Raw genomic sequence first — 21038 nt, 5'->3', positions numbered from 1 at the left:
GCAGCTTGGTAACAGGAAGACTGTTGGGGCAAAGAGTGTCCCCAAAGCCATTCCTGGGGACGATGGAGCAGCCCCAGGCCACCACCCCAGCAGAACAGACTAAGTGTGGGCACAGGTCTCCACTTTCCTGCCAGGTGTGGCCAAGTGTGGTCAGTGCCTGCCACCCACATAGGTAGCCCTAGGGTGAGGGTGGGGTTAGAAGGACCTGGTTTGCAGGTACACTGTCCCAGAGCCACAGGAAGGTTCTGGAGAAGCTCAGGCTCTGGTCCATCCGAAGGCCTAGTGTTATCTGTAGCCAAGGTGCCCTCCTCCTCCCCAAGAAACCACCCATCTTCCAGATAAAGCACATCCAAGGCCCTGTGTGAGCTGGACCCTAGATCCTGCGAGCTGAGTGTATGACAAGGCAGCGGCTAAGAGCTCAGGTGCCCAGGTGGACCCACCAGATGGGGACATTGGCAAGGCTCTGGGCTTCACCTTCATTCTCCTAAAGAGGATGGCTAAAATAACGCCTGGCCCGTGTAGATGACATGCCTAATACGGAGAAAATGCTCACAGATGTCAGTTATGTGGGGCCAGTGCTAAGGTGATTCAGCTTGAAGGGAATCCCTGTGACAGGAGAGGCAGGAGCCGGGCCTCTCTCTGACGCTGGTTGGAGTTGATCGTCACGGAGACAACAGGACTTCCTTTAGTGGCCCATCCCTTTCTTTTCATTTGACCTGAGGGCTCAAAAGATGAGATGCTCTGAAGCCACGGGCTTCACTCCCCAGGGTTTGAGGCTCCGAGGCCTGGAGAGATGGCCTCCAGGGTCTTCCCACCCGCCTCGTGGTATTCCCAGAGCCTTCAGCAGAGGGCCACACCCCTGCCATCTGCCCTGCCTTCTGCCATGCTGCGGGCAAGCTCCACGTGGGCCAGAAGGCCCAGCCTCTTCTCCAGGACACAACCCCAGACGTTGTCTGTAAGTCAGACACCTGCCAAGTCCCCTCAGAGGCCCCTCCTTTCACATTCTGAAAGTGCTTTGAGCAGCCCCAGGCACGTCACAACACCCCCTACCCGCCACCCCCACGAGCCCCTCATGGTTCACAACCCACCAGGCTCCCCGGGCCCCTGAGTGTGCATTTCTCCGTGCCCGCGGAATTCCACACTAAGGTGACCCGGGCCACCCTGCCCCACCTGGCAATTAATTTCTAGTCCACAAGTATCCGTCTCCCTGTGGCCCGCAGGGGCCCGGCCCGATGGGGTTTCTACCTTGGGAAGCTGAGGTCAAGAAAGGAGACATGACGGGTGAACATCAGGAGCAGGAGCTCAGGGGGGTGGAGGCAGATGGTGGGGAGCCAGGAAGGGGGAGGCAGGAGAGGGTCAGGGACAACTTGAGCGCAGGCCCGGAGGGGGCCGGAGAGGCGCCTGTGAGTGGACAGTGGGGTCGGGCTTGACTCGGTTGCTAAGAACACATGGGAAATGAGGCCCAGCGGGTCAGCCGGGCATGCGCAGAAGCTGGCTTCTGTCCTGGGGAGCGGGCAGGAAGGGCCACCTGACCCCCCTGGGCAGTGGAGGAAGCCTTGGTCCCTATAGCAAAGCCCAGGCCTGGAGAGAGGGGCTGGCTCGTACAGGGGGTGCCGAGGCCCTGGCTGCCTCCACGAGACCATTTCTTGGTCCCTCTTGCCCAAAGGAGGTCTTCCCTGAAGGTCTCTGGACGAGCCGAGCTCGAGTGTCTGTGGCCCCCCAGAGTCTCGCCATGTCGCTCTTGACCAGTCAGATAGAGAGCTAAGTGGACAAAAGACCCTTTTCTTCCTCTTCTTCTGCCTCTTCCCCATCATGCTGTGGGCCTCGCTCCATCCCCTTTGCACCAGCTCTCAGCAAGACCCAGAAAAACAAGTCCTCGTGGTCCTTTCTCCCACCCCCACCCCCGCCAAAAAAAACTTTTAAGTGTATCGGACACATCGACTGCATTAAACACGATGAATTTTTAAGGCATGAGTTGGCAGGGTTACCATGGCTGCCTCTGCCCTGAGGGGCACACTGCCGAGGATTGATTGAAATAAATAAAACAGATTTACAATTTTCATACTCAAAAGGGAAGCAAAGAGCTGGAAGGGAAGAGAAGCAAGGGGGCTGTGGGGGGAGGATGCAGTGGAACTCTGGAGCTTTCTGAACTTCAGAGGGGAGGTCACTCCCTCCGCCCCCGTTCTCATGTCACAGGGACCTGAAAGCTGCTTTCTCTTTAAATTCCTAAAGGATCCCAGCTGTTGGGCAGGGACTAGGCGGGAGGGCCTTTTCCTGTGGGAATGGGCCCCTGTGTTCCCTGTTAGGCTGCACTTCGGAGTTACGGCCAGCTGAGAGGCTCCAGGCCTCTCCCAGGAAAGCCCATGTCCCATTGGCCTTGGACCACTAAGGGGATGTGGACACCAGCTAGTGGCCAAAGAGAGAGGAGGTGAGGGCCTGGCCCTCCATGCACGGTGTTGGCCTGGTCAGGACACACGCAGCTGGGGTTAGAGATGCAGGAAGGAGACCCAGGCGAGAGGGAGAAGGTGGGGACTCGGGAAATGATCCAGCCCTGCCAGCCAGGATGTCTGGGTGAGAGGGCCTAAAGCGTGTTGGTCCAGCCCTGAGCCCTCCTCAGAGGCAGCGTCCAAGCATTCCAGCCTCTGAGAGGGACCTCGAACCAGGGCTGCCTGCCCAGTCACCTTCCCGAGTCCCCGAGCTGGCAGCCTCTCCCCACAGTCCGTACCACCCAGCAAAGAGCTGGGCTCGCAGGTGAGGTCCCATCCGGCCCAGGGGCTGGAGAACCGGACCTGCCTGGGCGGGAGGCGGGGTGCCCGATGGTCCTGGTACCGGAATGAGGAGGGTGGAGGCACGAAGGACCCGGCGGGGCAGCCTTGGCGGAGTGGGTGGGGGATGCTTCCGTGAGTGCTCAAGGGCAGATTAGGAGACAGCGGACAGACCCTCTTGTATCGGGGAGAGCCATTTGTGGGGCCCAGGCAAACAGGAGGCCCCAAGCAAAATGACCGCATCACCTGTCCCTCGCGCGGCGCTAACACGGCACAATGCCTCAGGGTCTGGCAGGCCTGGCCCACACGGGAGGCGGGGGCGCTGGGGAGCGGGGCACACCCTCCCGGCCCGGGACGTGGTGGCTCAGGCCAATTTTGAGTCCTCCGTTCGTGCGTCGTGGGGCTGTTGGCCGGCGAGCGAGGGTTGAAGCAGGAATGGGCCGTGTCAATAGTGACCGGGGGAGGTCGAGGGGCGGGAGGCCTCCCCCGCTCTTGCCCGTCTCTCGACAGCGGCGTCTCTTCCCGCTCAGGGGGGGTGGAGTCCAGGGTCTCTCCCCTCCAGGCCAGCTGCCCTGTGCCTCTTGCTGGTGGCCACCCCGTCAGGGTGGTCAGCTTATTGCCTGGGACAGTCAGGAATGGGAAAGCCCTCCGGCCTCCATCTTCCCGTACACGTCTCTTGACTCCTCTGTCGCCCTCTCCACCTCCCTGTCCAGAGGCCGCGGGCTGACTTGCCGACAGGGCGGGTTGTGCCCACCAGCCGGTCCCAAAGCCGGCGCTGTCGGCCCGGATGGGGGGCGCTGCTTGGCCCTCCAGGCCGAACGCTCACCCCAGGCATTCCCTCCCCGGGTCAGACACGTCGTCTGCTCCTGCTTTTGTCCCTCTCAGCAGAGCCAGGCCCGAGGAAGGCGCACAGGGGAGAGGAGGGCAGCAGCCCCGACCGCCCCGCGAGTACAGATGAGCTCACATCACCTCCCTGGCCAGCCCCCGGCTCCGGGCGCAGCGTCAGCGCAGGCAGGGCCGGGGCGCTGGGGGCGTCCGCATGCCCTTACGTGGTGGCGGGCGCCAGGGAGAGCTCCGGAAGGGAGCCCAGGGACCTGGGAAGGATCGGCTGACAGTGAGGCGGGGGGAGTGGTGACTTTGCTAGTCCTGCTTTTGGAGGGCGCAGGAAAGTGAGGTCATGGGAAGAAGTCTTGTATCTTCCCCCAGAGCCCCATGGCCAAGTTCAGATTCCCCAGAGTGCCGCGTGGCAGGGGGCCGGAGTGCTTCCTCCCCAGGAAGGGTGCCCACGCTCGGGCCTCTGCCCTCCAGGACCTGCCCTGGGGCCCCTGCTCCTCCCGCTGTGGCTCCCGGCTGCCCCCACTGTGCCTGCCCCCCTTCCTCTGCGCCAGGCCAGGCCTGCCCCCAGGCCCCATCTGGGCAGAAAGGAATGGCTCCCCTCCCCCTCTCAGCACCCCCTTCTACCAAGACAGCCTCCTCAACGCTGAACCCTGTCCCTGTGCCCTGCCCAGGCCCACGGGATGAACCCCACTGAGAGCAGGGCCTGACCAGGTGGCAGCACCACTTCTCACCTGCTCTGCACGCATCCTTGGCAGGGGGAGGGCAGGGCTCAGAGCCACTGGGCAGGCGTTGGCTTCCAAACTGAGGCTTGGCTTTGCCTGACTTGGTCCAGGTCCCTGGAAAAGAAGCAGCGTGTGGCCCCTTTCCCACACCAGGGCAGAGTGAAGGACAGCACCAGGCTCCCTGCTGGCCCAGCAGGGCTGGCCTCTGCCCGTGCCTTCCCCCGCGAGGCAGCCTTCTCCCACCCAGCCTGGGCCACGTGGCCTCAGGGCACGACTGGCCCTCTTGAGCCTCCTGCAGGGCGAGCTGGTGTTCTCCTCCCACCGGTTCTGGTCCACATGTCACCTGAAGCAGGGGCTGTGGGTGGGTACCAGGCTGGGCACAGGAGAGCACCTCCCACCGTGGGCCACCACTGAGGCCAGTGGCCATTCAGGGACAGAGTCTGGTGGATGCTTGGCCCGTGTTTGTGGTTGAAGGGACAGTGACACAAGACTCACACCAGCCTGGCAAGTGTGGTGTAGCCACTTCCAGGCGGGCACTGCTCCAGAGTGCCTTCCCTGGCCCCACCACAGGGCTTAGCCTTTTGAGGCCGCCCCCAAAAAAGCCTCTCTGTGCATTAGGGAAAGTGGCGGTCCCTCTCTTGGGTCCTGGGGGCTTCAGAGCTGCCCGAAGGCAGGTTGCTGCCCTGAGAGCTCCTGGTATATGACAAAGAGACCAAAGAGAGCTGCTCCCTCCCCAGCATGAACCCAGACCCGGAGGCGCAGGATGAGCTGTCCAGGCAGCAGTGGCTGGCTGGAGGAGAGGGAGGTAGAGCCCATCCACGGGGCGCCACGGCCACACACCCCAGGCCGCCTTGGGGCACACGCATGTGGACCCCGTTCCCTCCTCTAGCCCTAAGGTGGGCCTCCAGGTGGTGACCTCCCAGACCCTATCCAAGTTCCCTCCCACCCCACCTCTCTGCCTTGTCCCCAAGTATTTTCCAAGCCATTGTCTCATGATGAATAGCGCTTTACTATGGGTATTAAAAAATATGGGCAAATGTTTAAAGCTTGCAAGCTGCGTTCCATTATTGATGCTCTGCTTGAGAGCCCGGCAGGCAGCTCACGCCGGGCGGGGGCCGACAGAGAAGTGATGACGCAGCAGCCCTGCCAGGCAGCCGTCTGCCAGGCCCCGCGGGGCAGGGACCAGCCCCCGTGCCCGCTCGCGACAGGCACCTAGGGGGCAGAGTGGGGAAGGGAACTCAGCTTCTGGGTCCGGGTCCACCCTTCCTCCTGCCCTGGGCAGCTGTGGGACTGGGCCTGTCTGCGTGGGGGTACAGGCTGGTGTGAGGACTCAGCACATGCCGCGGGAGGAACGTGGGGCTGGGCCCAGGGAGACAGAGGCCACCTGCGTGCGTCAGATCACAGATTCAGGGTTGAGTGAAAAGTGGGCCCCTTTCCTTCCTCCCCCACCTTCCTGATGCAGGGGAAGAATCCTGTTCAGGTGTCCAGAGCTTTCCAGGTACAGCCCAGCCCACCTGCCCAGACACACCTTCCCTAAAATGCCCAGACCGTGCCCTGAACCCCGTGAGCACTTGGAGACGTGAACCGCTGTCCTTTCCATCACCCCCTGCCTGCCCCAAGCGAACTTGCGTAACACCCTCCACACGGTGCCTGACATGTGCTTAGGGCTCCCCCGGAGCTAATACTTTATTATTCCTGTCCCCTGGAAGCTCTGTGACCCAGCAATCTGGAGGTGTCTTCCTTCTCCCCAAACTACAGTGACTTTGGGATGAGACAGCAAAGGCCTGGCCAGGTGAGGGGTGACCCCTACCGCCACTCCCCCTGCTCCTGCTCCTGCTCCTGCCGGCCGCAGGGCTGGAGCCCCCTTCAGTGGCGCCCTGTGAGCCTCCGCCGCGGGGCCTCCAGGCTCTGGGTGTAGCTGCACACGTCCAGGGCACAGCCGGCAGGGCTTGAAGCCTGGACGCCGCCTGTGCCCCCGCTGTCGCTCATCCGTGGTCCCTCTTCCTGGCTTCTCCCCTCCTTCCCCCCTTCCCCCCGTGGTGGTTTCATCAGCGGTGCTCAGGGGAGACCCCTTGGTGTGATGTGACGCTGCCGTCCTGCAGGCTGTCCTGGCAACACAGGCTTGGGCATCTCCTGAGGTGTCTCTGCGCCGGGCAGCCAGGCCCGGGGTGATGGGGGAAATGTGCTGTCAGGGCAGCTGCTGTCTGCAGACCAGGCTGGCGCAGCCTGCTGGGGTGCACGCAGGGGGCGCTAAGGGGTGCGCTGAAATGGGGCAGAGGAACGTCCCTGGGTCTGTTCACAAGACCTTGGGTAGAGATCAGTGCGGCTCCTCCACGTGCAGAAGAGATTCTTGGTGTGAGGGGCATGAGGGTCCCAGGCAGGGCCCTGCCCTTTGCAGCTCACGTTCTGGTGGAGAGACAGCCGGGGACTCAGTAAATGAGTCCATCAACCAGATGACTCAGGTGGCGAGAAATGCTCAGAAAGAAACAGAACTTCCCTTAGAAAGGGCTGGTGGCAGGAGGGCGTGCGTGGGGACAGAGGCCTCACCCGAGGCTGGGGTTGGAGCTGAGATCTCCATGGCTGGAGGGAGCCAGGCGTGCACTGGTCCCTGGGAAGAGCTGCCCGGGCCAGGGCAGAGGTCAGGAACAGAAAGAAACGCAGGAGAGGCCTGCACATAAAAGAGGACGCATAAGAACTGAGGTTGGAGAGGAAATAACCAGAAAATGTGAGAACCTGGAGGCTGTGGTCAGGTGCTGGGTTTATTTAGATCCAGCAGGAAGCCACTGGGGAGGGCCATGCTCTGATTAGGACTTTTTAAGAAGTGCCCCAGTTGGTACATGAAGGGTGAATGGTGGGGTGAGAGAAGACGCAGGGAGACCAATTAGAAGCTGGCTTTGAATTGACCAGGCAAGAGAGGGCTGACACTTGGCCCAGGGCAGGGCAGCTGAGATGGGCCAGGAGGCAGGTGTTCCCTGAAGGCGGAGCCCCCGGGCTTGCTGGTGCACTGGACAGAGGGCCCCAGAGGATCAAGGCGGACTCCTTGGTTTGGGCTGGAGCAGCTGGGTGGGCAGTGATGCCACTTCCTGAGGCAGGGAGGCACTGGTGCCCCCTTGAAGGCTGGGGGGGTCAAAGTCTAGGGGAAACCAAAAGGTGTGCTGTGGCCCCGCCATGTCTGAAATACCTATTGGGCAGCCGTGCAGGGCACTCTCCCCGCAAGCAGTGTCCATCCAGAGCTCAGTGGGGGCTCAGGAGACGCATGTGGGAGCCACGGATCTAGAGATGGCTGTGAAGATTTCCATGGGACCAGGCATGACCACAAGAGGTGCAGACCAGAGAGAGAGCAGAGGAGGAGAGCATCGCTGTGGCAAGAGAAGAGTGTTTCTGGAACACGTTGCCACCCCTGACCTTCTGTAGCTCCCCAGTGTTTCCGGGTTCTTAGGGACACCAGGAGGCCTTGGCGCCCACCTCTACGCATCGCCACCCCCTTGCCTGTCCCTCCGCACCCTCCCCGGCGACCTTCACATGAGATCGCCACCCCCGCCCTCCGACTGCCGCAGGTCCCGCAGGCCTGGGGTCCCTGGGGAGCGCTGCCTGGCAGCGGCCTCAGCTGTCGGCCCCTGTCATGGAGACGGCAGCAGCTGCAGGCGATGGGCACGTGTGACCATTTGTCAGAAGGCTCCCCTTCATCCCTGGCCTGCCCTCCTGAAACATTTCTATCCCACAGCCCTGGAGATGGGGCTCCTCTCGTGGTGGGAGGACCGGGAAGGGACAGGAAGTGCCACCTACATTGTGCTGAAGCACCAGGCTTCCTCATGGGCGCTGGCCGTCATCCCCACCCATGGCACCAAGGAGGTGCCCAGCCAGGGGTCCCATTCACCACATACTGTGCACCCATGCGCGTTGTCCCTCGTCCTGGTGGGTGCCCTCTGAGCAGCCCGAGGTGGGGAGATTGTCACACAGACACAGCGGGTCAGGAGCTCAGGGCTCGGGGGCCTTGGCCCAGCCTCCACCCAGACCAGGGGAGCAGGGGCGCTCCCCTCCCCCGCAACGATGGCAGAGCTCTCCCCGCACCACCCTCCAGCCCCCTCCCGCCAACAGCTTTGTTTCCATTTCTCTGGCGGTTTCTTGCCCAAGCCTGCTTGGTTCCAGCTGGGCCTAGGCTGGAGACGGCCTGCCTGCTGTTTGAGCTTCGTGGTTTGGCCTCTCTGTTACCAAATGCGCTGGGCTTTCTCTGGAGCCGGGGGTGGGGAGGAATCTCCTGCAGTCTGGCCCCAGGGCGGGGCTGGTGTTGGGCAGCAGCGGGGAAGCCAGACCCTGACGCCGCCGAGTGGAGTGTGAGTTCAGTGACCTGCGGCGGACGTGTCTCAGGCCCGCGGGCTCCAAACAGGACTCGTTTTGTCCAGCACCCGAGACCTTCAGGCCTCAGACCCCTTGTCCCCGCGGGCCTGAGGCCTGGTCTGTGGGTGCTTCCCCGGAGCAGAGCCCAGGAGGAGACAGGCAAGGGGCGCCATGCTGGCACCGGCCCCCCACAGGCGGGGCTCGCGGGCCCCCGCCACCCTCCTCACCAGCCCCTTGCCGACCCCTCGGGTTGCTCTTCAGGCCTTAAACTTCCGACAGCAAGGCCTGCCCATCCTCTCAAGGCCAGGCCTCTGTGGGCAAGCGGCAAACTAGGGGGGTCGACAGGGTTCCCTGAGCCCTGTCCTTGAGACGTGCCTGTCACGGTGGGTGTCACCTTGGCCCAGGGACCCTGGGAAAACGTCTCCGTTCTCTGGGTTCCCTGTTTTCCCTTCTATAAGATGGAGACGCATTCCCGCAGAGCCTGAGCCTTGTCCCCCCAAGATTCTTATTAGAGGAGAGAGAGTGGGAAGAAGTGGCCCTAAGCAATCCCGTGACCTTGGCCAAGTCACTTGGCCTCCCCACCAGAGTTTCATTATCGGAACAGTGAAGATAAGACTCAGGGCTGTCTTAGGGCTTGGTCATCCCACAAGCACCTACCGAGTCCCTGCTCCACGCAGGCACCGCGCCAGGTGGGGGTGGCACCGTGAGCAGCCCATACGAGCTCCTGACCCAGGGGCCTCTCGCAGGGGGAGGGCGGGGGGCACCGTCCACAGATGCCCAGTATTGCTTATGATGTGTCACGTGAAGATAATCTCTAGTCAGAAAAGGAAAGCCAGGAAGGGACGCGGAGCGCCTTGGCACATGGTTCGGGGGTCGGGAGGGGGTGCATTGCTATGCTCTGCGGGAGATCAGAAAGGTAACTCGGGGTGCTGGTGGCCACACGGGTGGCCAGAGGCCCAGCTGCTCCTCTCAGGCTTCCATTTTCCGGCCTGGGGTGGGGTGGGGGGGTAGACACAGCCTGTGGGGCCCCGGAGTTGCCGGGAGGCGTAGAGCCGGGTCCGCCGTGAGCAGCCCCTCGGGCCCCCCACAGGCCCCAGAGCAGGGGTCCCACACCAGGCCCGGGAAAGATGCTCCCTCAGGAGCTGGAAGACCCGGTAAGAGGGCTCCGAGGCAGAGGCCCAGGGGTCCCCGGAGCCCCCACTCGGCCTGTTTTTCAGGCAGCTCTGCCTCCTGCTGAACGCGGAGAACATCTTCCACTCAATGGCAGACATCCTGCTCCGGGAGGAGGACCTCAAGTTCGCCTCAACCATGGTCCACACCCTCAACACCATCCTGCTTACCTCCACTGAGCTCTTCCAGCTGCGAAACCAGCTCAAGGACCTGAAAACCCCGGTACTCCTCGCTCATGGGCTCCGGCCTGGTGTCACCTGCATGCACACGGGCGCGGCCCTGCCAGCCCGCCCCTCGGTCCCCGGGGGTTGGTGGGGAGGAGATGAGAATGTGACCCGAGGTCTCCCTGGTCCAGTGTCAGATATGGGGCCTCTGGGTGGGCTGTGTGTAAGTGCCAGCCATGGGGGTGAGTCACAGCTGGTTTCCTTGGAGCTACCTGCTGTTGAGGTCTCTGCCCACAGAAGACTCCAGACCCTGCTCCAGGGTCCACGTGCCCTCCCTGACACCCACCCCCACCTGGCACTGCTCCCTCACACACAGAGTGGGTTGCGTCCTGAGCCCACCTTGCAGGACCCGGCAGGATCATACCTGCTGGGCCGTGAGGCCTCTGGATTACAGCCCTGCTGGGCATCGGGGGTCGTTGCTCTCACCCTTCTCCTTGGCCGAGGCCCCTCTCTCCCCCAGAGGGACACATCTGGTCGTGGGGCTGAGCTGCAGAGGGCCCCGGGGTGGCCGCCATCCCGGACATGCTGGCAGCTCCGGGAGTTTCCTCTGGGCTGTGGTCACCGCCTTCCCAGCTCAGACTCTCTCTGGGCCCCCTCTCAGGGAATCCAAGCCTGTGCCTGAGGGCATCTGGGGCCGAGCCGCTGGGAATGACCCAGGCCACACCCCTGCCTTCTTCCTGTGATTCCTTCCAGACATTCACAGAGGCCTGAAGAATGTTCCTCGGGGCAGGGGCTCTCCCACGTGTGGGCTCCGCTCCTGGGCTGGTTCCCCAGTGCAAGGTGGGCTGCAAAGGAAGGAAGAGATGGCATTTGAGGATGACAGGAGGGCGCTGCCCAGGAGGGTCAGGGCCCTGGGCAAGCTTCCTCCCCGCCCGCACCCCAGCCCACTCCCGCCACACCCCGTCCCAGCCCCACAGGCTCCGGGACCACAGAGTTCTGGAGAGGACGATGACTGTTCTTTGCCGAGGGCAGAAACACCAGCACAAAGGACAGGCTCACTCCCGACCAGGCCCTCGCAGCCACCGCCACGTGGCTCTGTGGGACCGGGAGTAATGACAGGGTCTGAGGAGGAGCTGTCAGCGTTTCCTTTGTGACAGCGCGTTCCCAGCTGGGCTGCCAAACACAGCCCAGGGGCGCTGAGCCGGCTCCCTGGCGCTCCGCGAGGGGCCGCGTCTGGGCCCTGGACCCAGGGGAAAGGAGCAGGGGTTCTACTGACTGCTCACACCTCTTCCCCCCCAGGAGAGCCAGAACCTGTTCTGCTGCCTGTACCGCTCCTGGTGCCACAACCCAGTCACCACGGTGTCCCTCTGCTTCCTCACCCAGAACTACCGGCACGCCTACGACCTCATCCAGAAGTTGTATCCTTCACTCACTGCTCCTCCAGCCCAGCCTCTGAGGGACAGGTGGGGGCCAGGTGCCCCCTTCCCACCCATGGGGTGGCCCAACTGCCATCCTTCTGCCCTGACCCTACACGCTGCCTCCAGGCCTTGTGACATCAGGACCCGTGAGGGCGCAGTGAGGGATGTATTTAAGTAAACAGGGTCATCTAGGGCCTTGTAGCGGGGAGCTGGCCCTAGAGAAGCCTTGTGAGCTGGGGATCAGGGATGGGTGCTTACCTAGGTAAGGGTGCCCCGAGAAAGAGTCAGGGTGCACTCTGCCCAGTGCCGGGGCAGGGTGGGGAGAGGAGGCCTGGGAGCAGCGGGGCCGTCAGGCTGCAGCAGGCCGGTAGGTGAGGCGCTCAGGACCTTCGGGGGCCACAGAGCCAGAGCCCGGCAGAGGACACGACAGGGAGAAACGAGCTGGACAGGGAGGGGGGGACACCCAGCTCCCCTCAGGGCCTGCCCAGAGGAGCATCCGTGGTCAGATCTTCTTTGAAACAGTGTGAAGCAAACCAGCTTCCTCTGTGAATGCCTGGTGTGTGACCTGGATTGGACAGCTACTTAGTACGCGAAATTGGTCTCCTTCCCTGACAGGCCAGGAGCCGGTGGGGTGAGGAAAGAGGGGCCCTGGGGTGCCTCTACTGTGACCTTGCCTGGCTCCCTCAGGGTGCCCGCTCGCCTTCAAACCTAGATGGGCTCCTCTCAGCCACTGGAGTGGCCCAAGGACCGCAGGCCCTGGGCTTGCAGCAGCCCTGACCTTGGCCCGGCTGACAGGCATCTACTCAGGCAGGAACAGGGGCCTTTCCTGCCCAGCCCTCCCCCATAGGCTGCAGCGTGGTGATAAGAGCCTTCCAGGGCCTGGAGGGCACCGAGGAGATGGCTGCCAGAGCAGAACCAGAGTGCCCACGCAGGGGGACAGCTGTGCCGCTCTTCATTTAGAGGGACAGAAAGGCAGAGGGAGAGCAGGCTGCGGTCCTTCCTATCAGACCCTGCTCAGGCGGAAACTCGCCCTGTGCCTGGAAGCCAGGGTCTGGTGGGAGGCGGGCTCTGCGCCGCTGGGTCGAGCCCCTGGGGCCCAGCTCCCTGGAGGCCCCCACCCCCAAGAGACAGGCTGCCCTGGCCAGTGGTCAGACTACCCTTGACCGCCCACCCAGCGGGGACCTGGAGGTCACTGTGGATTTCCTCACGGAGGTGGACAAGCTGGTACAGCTGATCGAGTGCCCCATCTTCACATGTGAGAGCCCTGCTTCTGGCCTTCGGCTGACCTGGAGGGAGGTGGGGTGGAGCCAAGCTCAGAGAGCAGCTCTTGGCTACCACTGGGGAGGGAGGGCAGTCACCCCAGGGATGCTTCTGGAATGTCAAGAATGCAAGAATGGAGGTGACAGGGCTGAGGAGGCACACAGGGCTGGGACATGTGGCATCAGAACGTGGGTCCTGCCTGTGTGCCTCAAGGCGGGGCTCTCAACACAGGCCAGCGTTGACGGCAAAACCCACCTGAAGATTAGGGTCACCCCTGCCGGGGAGAACTGGAGCAGGTGGGTCAGCCGTCCCAGAGCTGTCCCCGGCCACCTCTCCGAGCACGCTGCCCTCTGCCCTGGCTCTTGGAAGCTGGGGGCACCCTGGGCCCCCCTGCAGGTGCTCCCTTGTGCCCAGAAGCCACGTCCTCATCTCTCTGCAAAGCAGAGCTGACGTTTGCTGGGAGTCGATGGGCAGGAGCCGCCAGATTGTAACACCCAGGCTGAATGTGCAAAAGTGGCAGCTGGCTGGGGCGAGTGCAGCTCTCGGCACCTCAGCACATACAGTGCCTGCTCCCCAAAGCAGGCGACTCTCCGAAGGAAGCGCGTGTGTTTACTGTGTGGTAGCAAAGCCGGGAGGCGGCCCTGCTGGCGGCCACCTCCCTGCCAGGCTGTTCACCCAGGCCTCCTGCTTTGGCGGCACCCCTGACCTGCCCCAACTGAGCCCACTGGCCTTCACCCTGGAGCCCAACGGCAAACCCAGGGGCCAAGGGTCCCCTCCCATCCAAACAGCGAGCCATCCTGATGACAGATGCCCAGGGGATACAGGAGCAGGAGGGAGACCCCGTTCCCAGCAGAGTGCATCGAGGCCTGTCCCAGATGGGCCCCTGGCCTAACATTTCACGTCCCCACAGGCCTCCCAGGGCACCCTGGCACGTGCTCACCTGAGGGCAGGTCCAGCCTGACCCTCGAGAAGCCACGGACACCTTCTCTCCAGGCCCAGGGCTTTGGTCGGGCGACCACAGCAACGTCCCCTAGTCCTGCCCAGCACCCATTCCAGCCCTCGGGTGCCTAGACCTCCCTGCTAGCTGGCGTGGCCCCATAGCCCAGCTTACCCAGGGAACAGGTCCCCACCTCTGCTGGAGTCGCTGGGCCTGGGCACGACTGCCAGCTGGAGCGAGGGCTGGGGCTGCTGCGAGAGGCCTCTGCTTCCTGCCTCACCCTGGCCCCAGGGTCCCGCACAGCTGCTGGGGGGACACGGTCCCTCCAGAGGTCTGTGGCTTGTCCTCCACCAAGGATGCCTGAGCCTGGGCCTTAGAGACACAAGAAGGTAGACACAAGTGACCCTCCTGGAAGGGCTCAGAGGAGAGCCGCGTGGGCCTGTTTAGCTGGGCCGGGCGCTGGGCAGGATCCGGGTGCGTCTCCTTCTGTCTGGCGGGTGGGGGCAGGGCTGGTATCTGAGGTGAATTTCCAGAAGCATCCAGCAGACACTCCTGGGTTTGGTGTGTGTTTAGTCACGCACGAAAGCGTTTTTGCATCCTGCCCTCCCTTAAAGCTGCCCTCCTGCAGGCTTTCCCTCCAGCTCCCCTACTTGTAGCTCTCCGTGCTGGCGCGTGCGGAGCAGGCCCCCCTGTTTGGCTCCAGGCCCCAAGCCCCCTCATTGCCAGGGAGGCAGGGAGTGGGGGCGTGGGGACCAGGCTGGCAGCGGGTTGGGGGTCGGCAGGCTGAGGTGACTGTTGGGAAGACCAGACGGGAGGCAGGCGGGCAGGTCAGGAGAAGGAAGGGTGCGATCCCTCGTGGGGACAGCCGCGACGCTGCTGGAGGAGGGGCCGCAGCCCCCGGGCTGGCCCCCTCCTGGCCGCGCCCAGGTGCCTCCAGAGCCGTGCCTGACCCCTGCCCTCTGCCCTCCCGCAGACCTGCGCCTGCAGCTGCTGGACGTGAAGAACAACCCGTACCTGATCAAGGCCCTGTACGGCCTGCTCATGCTGCTGCCCCAGAGCAGCGCCTTCCAGCTGCTGTCGCACCGGCTGCAGTGCGTGCCCAACCCCGAGCTGCTGCAGACGGAGTGAGTGCCCGGCTCGTGGGGGCGGGGCTGTGCCGTCGAGCAGGGCCGGGGCGGCAGCGCCTGGCGAGCGTGGAGTTCTACCAGGGCCCTCCCTTCCGCTGCTTCACACCTCCTGTCACTGTGGACGCTGCCCGCCCCGCAGCCGCTTGCCCTGGGCCTCTTGTTTCCCCGTCAGAGCACCCGGCTGGGAGATTCTGGGAATGTTTACCAGGTGGTAGGTCGTTGGGATAACTTCTCCAGGCAGTCAGGGTGGATTAATCAAAACATCTGAGAGCGTGCTGGAGTGACCCGAACAGAGGCCCCTGGAGAGAAAGTTCAGGGGGAGGAATTCGTGCCCCAGTTCAGACACTGCGTCCCAGGTGGCACATGGGCAAGAGAGCTACGTGAGGTCCCTCCCAGGCCTCAGACAGCCTTCCCCTCCCATCTGTAGCAGAGGCTCAACCCTGGGCCACTGAGTGACCCCGGCACTGCTAGGACCTTCCCAATCCCCTGCTGAGTGGAGTAGGAGGCAAGGGTGCACCCGTGGCTACCCTGCTGGCAACCTGTCTGCAGGAAGCACAGGTCCCAGGCACACTCCCATGGAGAGGCCCAGCGTGGCAGCCTCAGGGCAGGAGGGCTGAAGCCCCTCAGGGGCATGCAGGCTCCCACCCTGGACCCACTGCTGGCCCGGCCCCCAGAGCCTGCTGGGTCATGTCTATATTTGGTAACCCTTGGAGGCTTTGCCTCATCCACAGGCATTTGGCATCCGAGATGGAAAATTTCACTTGTCAGGTCGCCATGGAAACAAGCAGAGCCACTGAGAAGATTTACACTGAATGGAGCGCACCCAGCTTGCATCAGATGCCCTGTGTGTCTAGAGTTCCCTCCCAGGCTGTTAGAGCCCCTCGGCAGGCCTGGCTCCTCGCCCCCGAGAGAGGTCTCGGGCCTTTGCTCTCGCGATGGATGCAGGCCGCCTTGAGATGGGCCTGCCTGACACGGGCCTGGCTTCTCCAGAGGCCGGGCTTGGGGCGCCTGATGGGTTGTCTGCCCCAGGCCACTGGAGGGGCTGGAGCCCCCTGGGCCAAGGCCCAGCTTCTGCCCACCCTGCCCCTTTCCCCGGACAGCCTCGCTCAGGGGTGGAGGGCTAGTCACCGTCCCAGCTGCTCATGGGTGTCACCTCCCCTGAGGGCATGCAGCACACCACGTGTCCCAGGGGAGCAGGAGCTAGGTGTGCCTCTCATTCCCTCCGCCGCAGCACCTCAAACTCCTGGGACTCAGAAAGGCCCTGACCCCACACCGTGCTCTGCCGGCCTGGGCTCTGCTGGCCTTTCCAGTGCCCAGTGGGTATTAGGGTCGCCCTGGCAGCCACTTAGGAGGGAAGGTGCGGCTGAAGGTGAGAAGGAGGCAGGATCGGCTGCTTCCCTGTGACCTCTGGGCCAGGCCACAGCCCCCATGCTGCTGAGGGCCAGTCCCTCTCAGAGCTCTGGCTGCTGCATCTCCTCACATAGGTAACATCCTATGGAAAAGGAAGGAAAGCTCAGAGTAGTCAGACCCCCTCCCTGCGCTCCCCAAGCAAGGACAGAGCACGTCTGCAGAGGACAGCTGGGGGAAATGAGGCTTTCCCCCACACCTCCCATGGTCAGAGCCAGGAAGCTGCCTCTGGGCCAATGGACGGTTCGCAGGCCTGGACTAGGATCTGGGCCGAGCTCTGCTGAGGGTTTGCTCTGTGCCCTTAGGCAAGCCCCGTGCCCTCTCTGGGCTCTCAGCTGCTTTGTCAGTACGTGTGCATTTGCACTAAGTGGGTCCTTGAGGTTCCACCCAGTCTTCAAGGCAGTGGGTTCCCAGCCTTTCTTTGCAAGGACCTAGGAAGAGCTGTCGTAGGAAAAGGCAGGGAAACGGTGGGTGAGGAAGGGGCCTCAGGAACAGCTGGGGGCGGGCTCAGGTTGCAGGGTCGGGCACAGAGGGACAGCGTCCGCCCTGGAGAGCGGGCTGAGGACCGTCTCGGCCCTGGGAGGGGCAGGCAGCTGGAAGACAGCGTCAGGTTGCCCAGCAGGCCCGCGAGCTGGGAACAGCTGGGGGGAGGCTCTGCTCCTCGCCCATCCCCTCTCCCGTGCGCTCAAGGCGCCGGCAGGGCCAGGGGACCCTGGTGCCCCCCCCGCCGGGCTTCTGGGCCACTCACCAGGGACCGTCTCCTCCGTGAGGCAAGAGGGAGCCTCTGAAGGAGAAGCTGGTGACACTCGCCAGCATTAGCCTGGTGACAGGTGCGTGGGTGGGGTGGCAGGAGAGAGGGCTGGCTCCGGCTTCTGGAATCCCAGCTCTGTGCTGCCGGCCTGGTGTCCCCTAGCCACTCACTGCCTGAGGGTTGTTGTAAACATACAGAGAACACGAAGGCTGAGCAGCGGCCGTGCCCACTGTGACTGGCAGGGGGAGGCCCAGCCTCTGTGCTCAGAGGAGTCCCGCACCCCTCCCTGCCCCCAAGACCTCAGGCCAGGAAGGGTCTGCCTGCCCGCAGGGAGGCTGAGTCATGGGGGCAGGACTTCTTGCCTCCATGAGGGCCCAGAGAGCAAGGTGTGGCCCCCTCCTCCCACCCCCACTCTCAGCTGGCCACATTTGTGCACATCACCCTAGATTTGCCATCCGTTGCTGGCATCCCCATGGCAACCTCTAATCTCAGTCTCTCCTCTGGATCTAATGCGAAGGAGTGTTGCGGGGAGCAGCATACAGACCCATGGCTGCCCGGCCTCAGACGACACACTCCAGGGTGCCCTCTGGCCTGTACATCTCTCCCTCTGTTCAGGCCTATATGGGTTGGGGCAGCATCTGGCCCCCCACCCCCCGGAGTTAGGGCTCCAAGCCCCAGGGTGTTCCTCAGCCTCCTCAGAAGCGGGAGTCGCTCCCTTGGGGCAGTGGCACCCGGGCCACAGGAGTACTGTGACGAGGAGGTCCCTTCGGCATCCCCAGGGGAACTGAGAGCAGCAGCCAGAGCGCAGCAGGCTGCCCCTAGAGCGAGCCCTACCCAACTCCTTTTGATCTTTTTTGAACTAATGTTGCCTGAGTCCCGGCTGCAGAGGCAGGGCTTGAGGCCCAGGAAGGAAGCCGCCACAGCCACAACTCAGGGTGTTTTCAGGTGGTTGTGTCTTTGACAGGAAGGGAACAGGCTGAGTAGGGGGACAGGGGCCCACCTCTGGGCTCCAGATGCTCCCAACCATGGGAAGAGTTCCTGTTGCCCCTGGTCCTGGTGGCTTGCGAAGCTGGCTCTCAGGCTCTGACCACTGGCCGACTGTGCCTTACCAGGAGCCAGGCTCATTGGTGAGGGTTCCACGTGGGTGAAGCACCACTGTGATTCCCCCAAACTGACTGAGCTGCTGGGCCCCGGCTGGCCTCACCTCAGAGAGACGGAGTTGTAGCCACAGTGGCCACCCACCGGATACCTAGGCTGGAGCTGGACATCAGGCCGAGTTCTTGATGTCAAGTCTGGAGGAATCCTCACCCACCCCATGGGGCGGCTCCTTTGGCAGCACCCCCCTTACAGATGAGGGTACTGAGTTACATGCCCAAGGTCAAGTGGCCAGGAGGTGGTCGCGTTACAGTTGGGTCCAGGTCTGTCGAGCTCCTGTGCTCAGCTGCTGCCTGGACCTCCACCCGCTGGGGTCTCTGCATGAACTCAAAGGACCCAAAGATCCTCTCCTTAGCTGATCAGCCCACACAGCCTTCATGAGGTTCCTTACCAGGGCCATTAGGCTTCAGGGCCTGGAAGCAGATCCTTCTCAGCCCACACAGATCTGCTTCCAGTGAGGCCAGAATGAGGGAGAAGCAGAGTCTTTTCTTGGGACTCTTTGCTGGGGTGATGATTAGAAATGGGATGGGGCCCAAGTGGATCTGGTCCCCACCCGGGGCAAGCTAAACACTGGGCTTGAGGGGGACAGCAGGGCTAACGCATCGCCCAGCTGTAGGGAGCACGCAGCACACTGCAGTTGTGCAGTGCACAGGCTGTGCTGCGGTACAGAGCACCGGGGGAGGGTGCTAGCAAGAGGAGTTCTCGGAGGCGTCAGCTGCTCCGTGGTGAGACCAGCTCTGCTTCCCCAGGGACAGAGAGTGACTGCAGGCCTCTGGGCCCCAGTACTCAAAAACAGATGTCCTGCCAAGTTGAGGGCCAGTAGACTTCAGCCATCTTTGTGGTCCCTGGTCCTAGCCCTGCCCCAAAGAAAGGGCCAGGCTGCCTCCTCCCCCTTCTCCCTGGACCCTGTTCCAGGCCCCAGCTGGCTTCCTGGCTGGCTGCTAGCCCTGGCTTTCACCCCAAAGGGAGCCACTCATAAACAGGAAATGCTTCCCGATGTGATGCCTGCTCTGGGCGCCGTTGCCAGCCCACAGGCTGAAGGCCCTATCCAAGCAGCAGTGTTGACGGGTCCCACCAGCTGTGGGGGAGGGGATGCTCACAGGGCTCCCCGCTCTTTGCGGCTGACTGTTGGGGAAGGGTTGTGGGGCCTGAGGTGGACAGACTCCCTGAGGTCGAGCTTGAGCTCGCCCAGCCCGTGGCCCTGCCCTGACCCCACTGCCCTCCTGTGGCTGGTGCTTACCTGCCAGCAGCCCCCACGTGTGCTGAGACACTGACGCTGAGCCCTTCTGCTCCCTCTCCTCAGAGATGGTCTGAAGGCAGCCCCCAAGTCACAGAAAGCAGACGCCCCGAGCATCGACTACGCAGAGCTGCTGCAGCACTTTGAGAGGGTCCAGAAGAAGCACCTGGAAGTGCGGCACCAGCGGAGTGGGCGTGGGGATCACCTGGACCGGAGGGTTGTCCTCTGATGGGCCTGGCATGGAGAAGGGCCCAAGGAGTGGTCCTATGGAGTACTTGGGGTCTTCAGGCCCCCTCCCCGCAGAGCCCGAGGACCTGCCTCAGGGGCAGGGCTGGGTCTGGCCGCCAGCCCAGGGCAGGGTAGGGGAGTAGAGGCTCTCTGTCCGCCCCGCTCCTCTCTCAGCCCAGCCTCCCGGGGCCCCCAGCACGGTCAGCTGCACTCTGGCGTTCAGAGAGCTGGCTTCCCACCAGGGTGGGCTGCAGCCTCAGAAGCCCCCCTTTTCTAGAATCAGGTTCTTTCTAATGCCCTCTTGTAAAAGAGCTTGACCTCCCCAGCCCAGCAGAGCTCTGGCCGCGTGCGGATGCGTGTACGTGTGTGCGCATAGGGACCAGCACAGAGGCCCGTGTGAATGACACACCCCTTGCCCCAATAAAGAAACGACAGAACACCCTCAACCCGTGCCTGGCCTGCTCCTTCTGATCCCTGCCCTCATCTGATGCTGCAGTTGCCCCAGGACCTTGCTGCCTGTCCTAGAGACCTGCTTTCATGGTGGCCCCAGGAGGGCTGGCTCTGCCAGGAGCGGCTGCTCGCTCACTGCACACTCACCTGGCAGGGTTGTGGGCCTTGGGCCCAGCTCTCACCTCTACAGAACCAGCGCCTTCTTCCTGGAGACCACCGAGCATGAGCTTGGTCCCCTGAACCCTGCCTTCTCAAGCACTTAATCTGGCTTTTCCATCCTGATGGGGGGTGGGGGGGTGGGGGGGAGACATGAGACATGTCTCCACTAGACAGATGAACTGAGTGAGCCGCAGGAATTTCTGAATGAATGGGCACACTGCAGAACATTCCAGGTCACGGGGGATGGAAAGGAAGGCCCAGACCAGTGCAGGGAGTGGGGGAACAGGTTTCCCACATACCCACCCTTGATGTGGCTAAATGAGCCTTAGCTCAGCAAACCTGTAAGCTAGAGTCCACCTGACCCCAGGCTTTAGGAAGCCTCGGGTTGGCCTGATGATCTCCCAAGTGGCTCTTGTGGGTCCCTGGAGTAGGAGAGAAGAATCTTGTGTGGGCTTCTCCCCAGGGCCCCAGCATAGGCCCAGGAGGGTGGGTTTCCCTGCACGGAGTCTCCAGGACAGGATGGCAGGCTGAGCTCACTGTGGCCCACGTGCACACACATGCATCCTTATACATGTGTACCCAGGTATCAGAGACCAGGGACAGTGGCCCCCCTCTGTACTGCTGGTCCACACCGTTCCAACCCCTGAGAAAGGAGATTCCTGAGGATCAGGACACCACCCCTCCTCAAAGGCCTGGCCTGGGGCACCCCATGCAGGTGGCATCAGCGCTGGCACTGCTTGGAAAAAGAGCTAGAGAACTTCTGGAGGAGGGTCCAAACTCTTCTGTGCCAGGGATAAAACGTCCCAAGGCGGGCAGCCTCCAGGACACCGCGCGCCCGTGCCGAGTGTGGTGTATCAATCCCACCGGATACACCCCCAAGGATCCCAGCCTGCCCCCCTCTTCTGAAAGCGCG

General features: G+C 63.0%; 1 protein-coding gene and 1 long non-coding RNA gene across 3 annotated transcripts in view; one reads left to right on the top strand and one right to left on the bottom strand.

Moving 5' to 3' along the window:
• Nucleotides 1-19960, top strand: part of VAC14 (VAC14 component of PIKFYVE complex) — a 95125-nt gene extending 75165 nt beyond the window's left edge. Inside the window, exons 15-19 of one of the 2 annotated variants that reach the window (XM_057711269.1) lie at nt 9880-10054; nt 11380-11414; nt 12590-12669; nt 14585-14735; nt 19355-19960. In XM_057711269.1, coding sequence (XP_057567252.1) covers nt 9880-10054; nt 11380-11414; nt 12590-12669; nt 14585-14735; nt 19355-19517 — 604 coding nt within the window. In that variant the 3' untranslated portion in view covers nt 19518-19960. Of the gene's footprint in view, nt 1-9879; nt 10055-11295; nt 11415-12589; nt 12670-14584; nt 14736-19354 lie in introns of both variants that reach the window. The other variant, XM_057711268.1, reaches the window with a different exon arrangement.
• Nucleotides 5247-14094, bottom strand: LOC130838338 (uncharacterized). Its single transcript, XR_009049656.1, has 3 exons — nt 13786-14094; nt 9320-10841; nt 5247-7683 (listed from the first exon to the last, which is right to left on the bottom strand). It is a non-coding gene; the product is annotated as an uncharacterized LOC130838338 (long non-coding RNA).
• Nucleotides 19961-21038: the final 1078 nt, after the last annotated feature.

Source organism: Hippopotamus amphibius, chromosome 16 (assembly GCF_030028045.1).
Source record: "Hippopotamus amphibius kiboko isolate mHipAmp2 chromosome 16, mHipAmp2.hap2, whole genome shotgun sequence".
Taxonomy (NCBI): domain Eukaryota; kingdom Metazoa; phylum Chordata; class Mammalia; order Artiodactyla; family Hippopotamidae; genus Hippopotamus; species Hippopotamus amphibius.
Note: the sequence above shows the minus strand (reverse complement) of the source record. Positions and strands in the feature narration are given on the sequence as shown.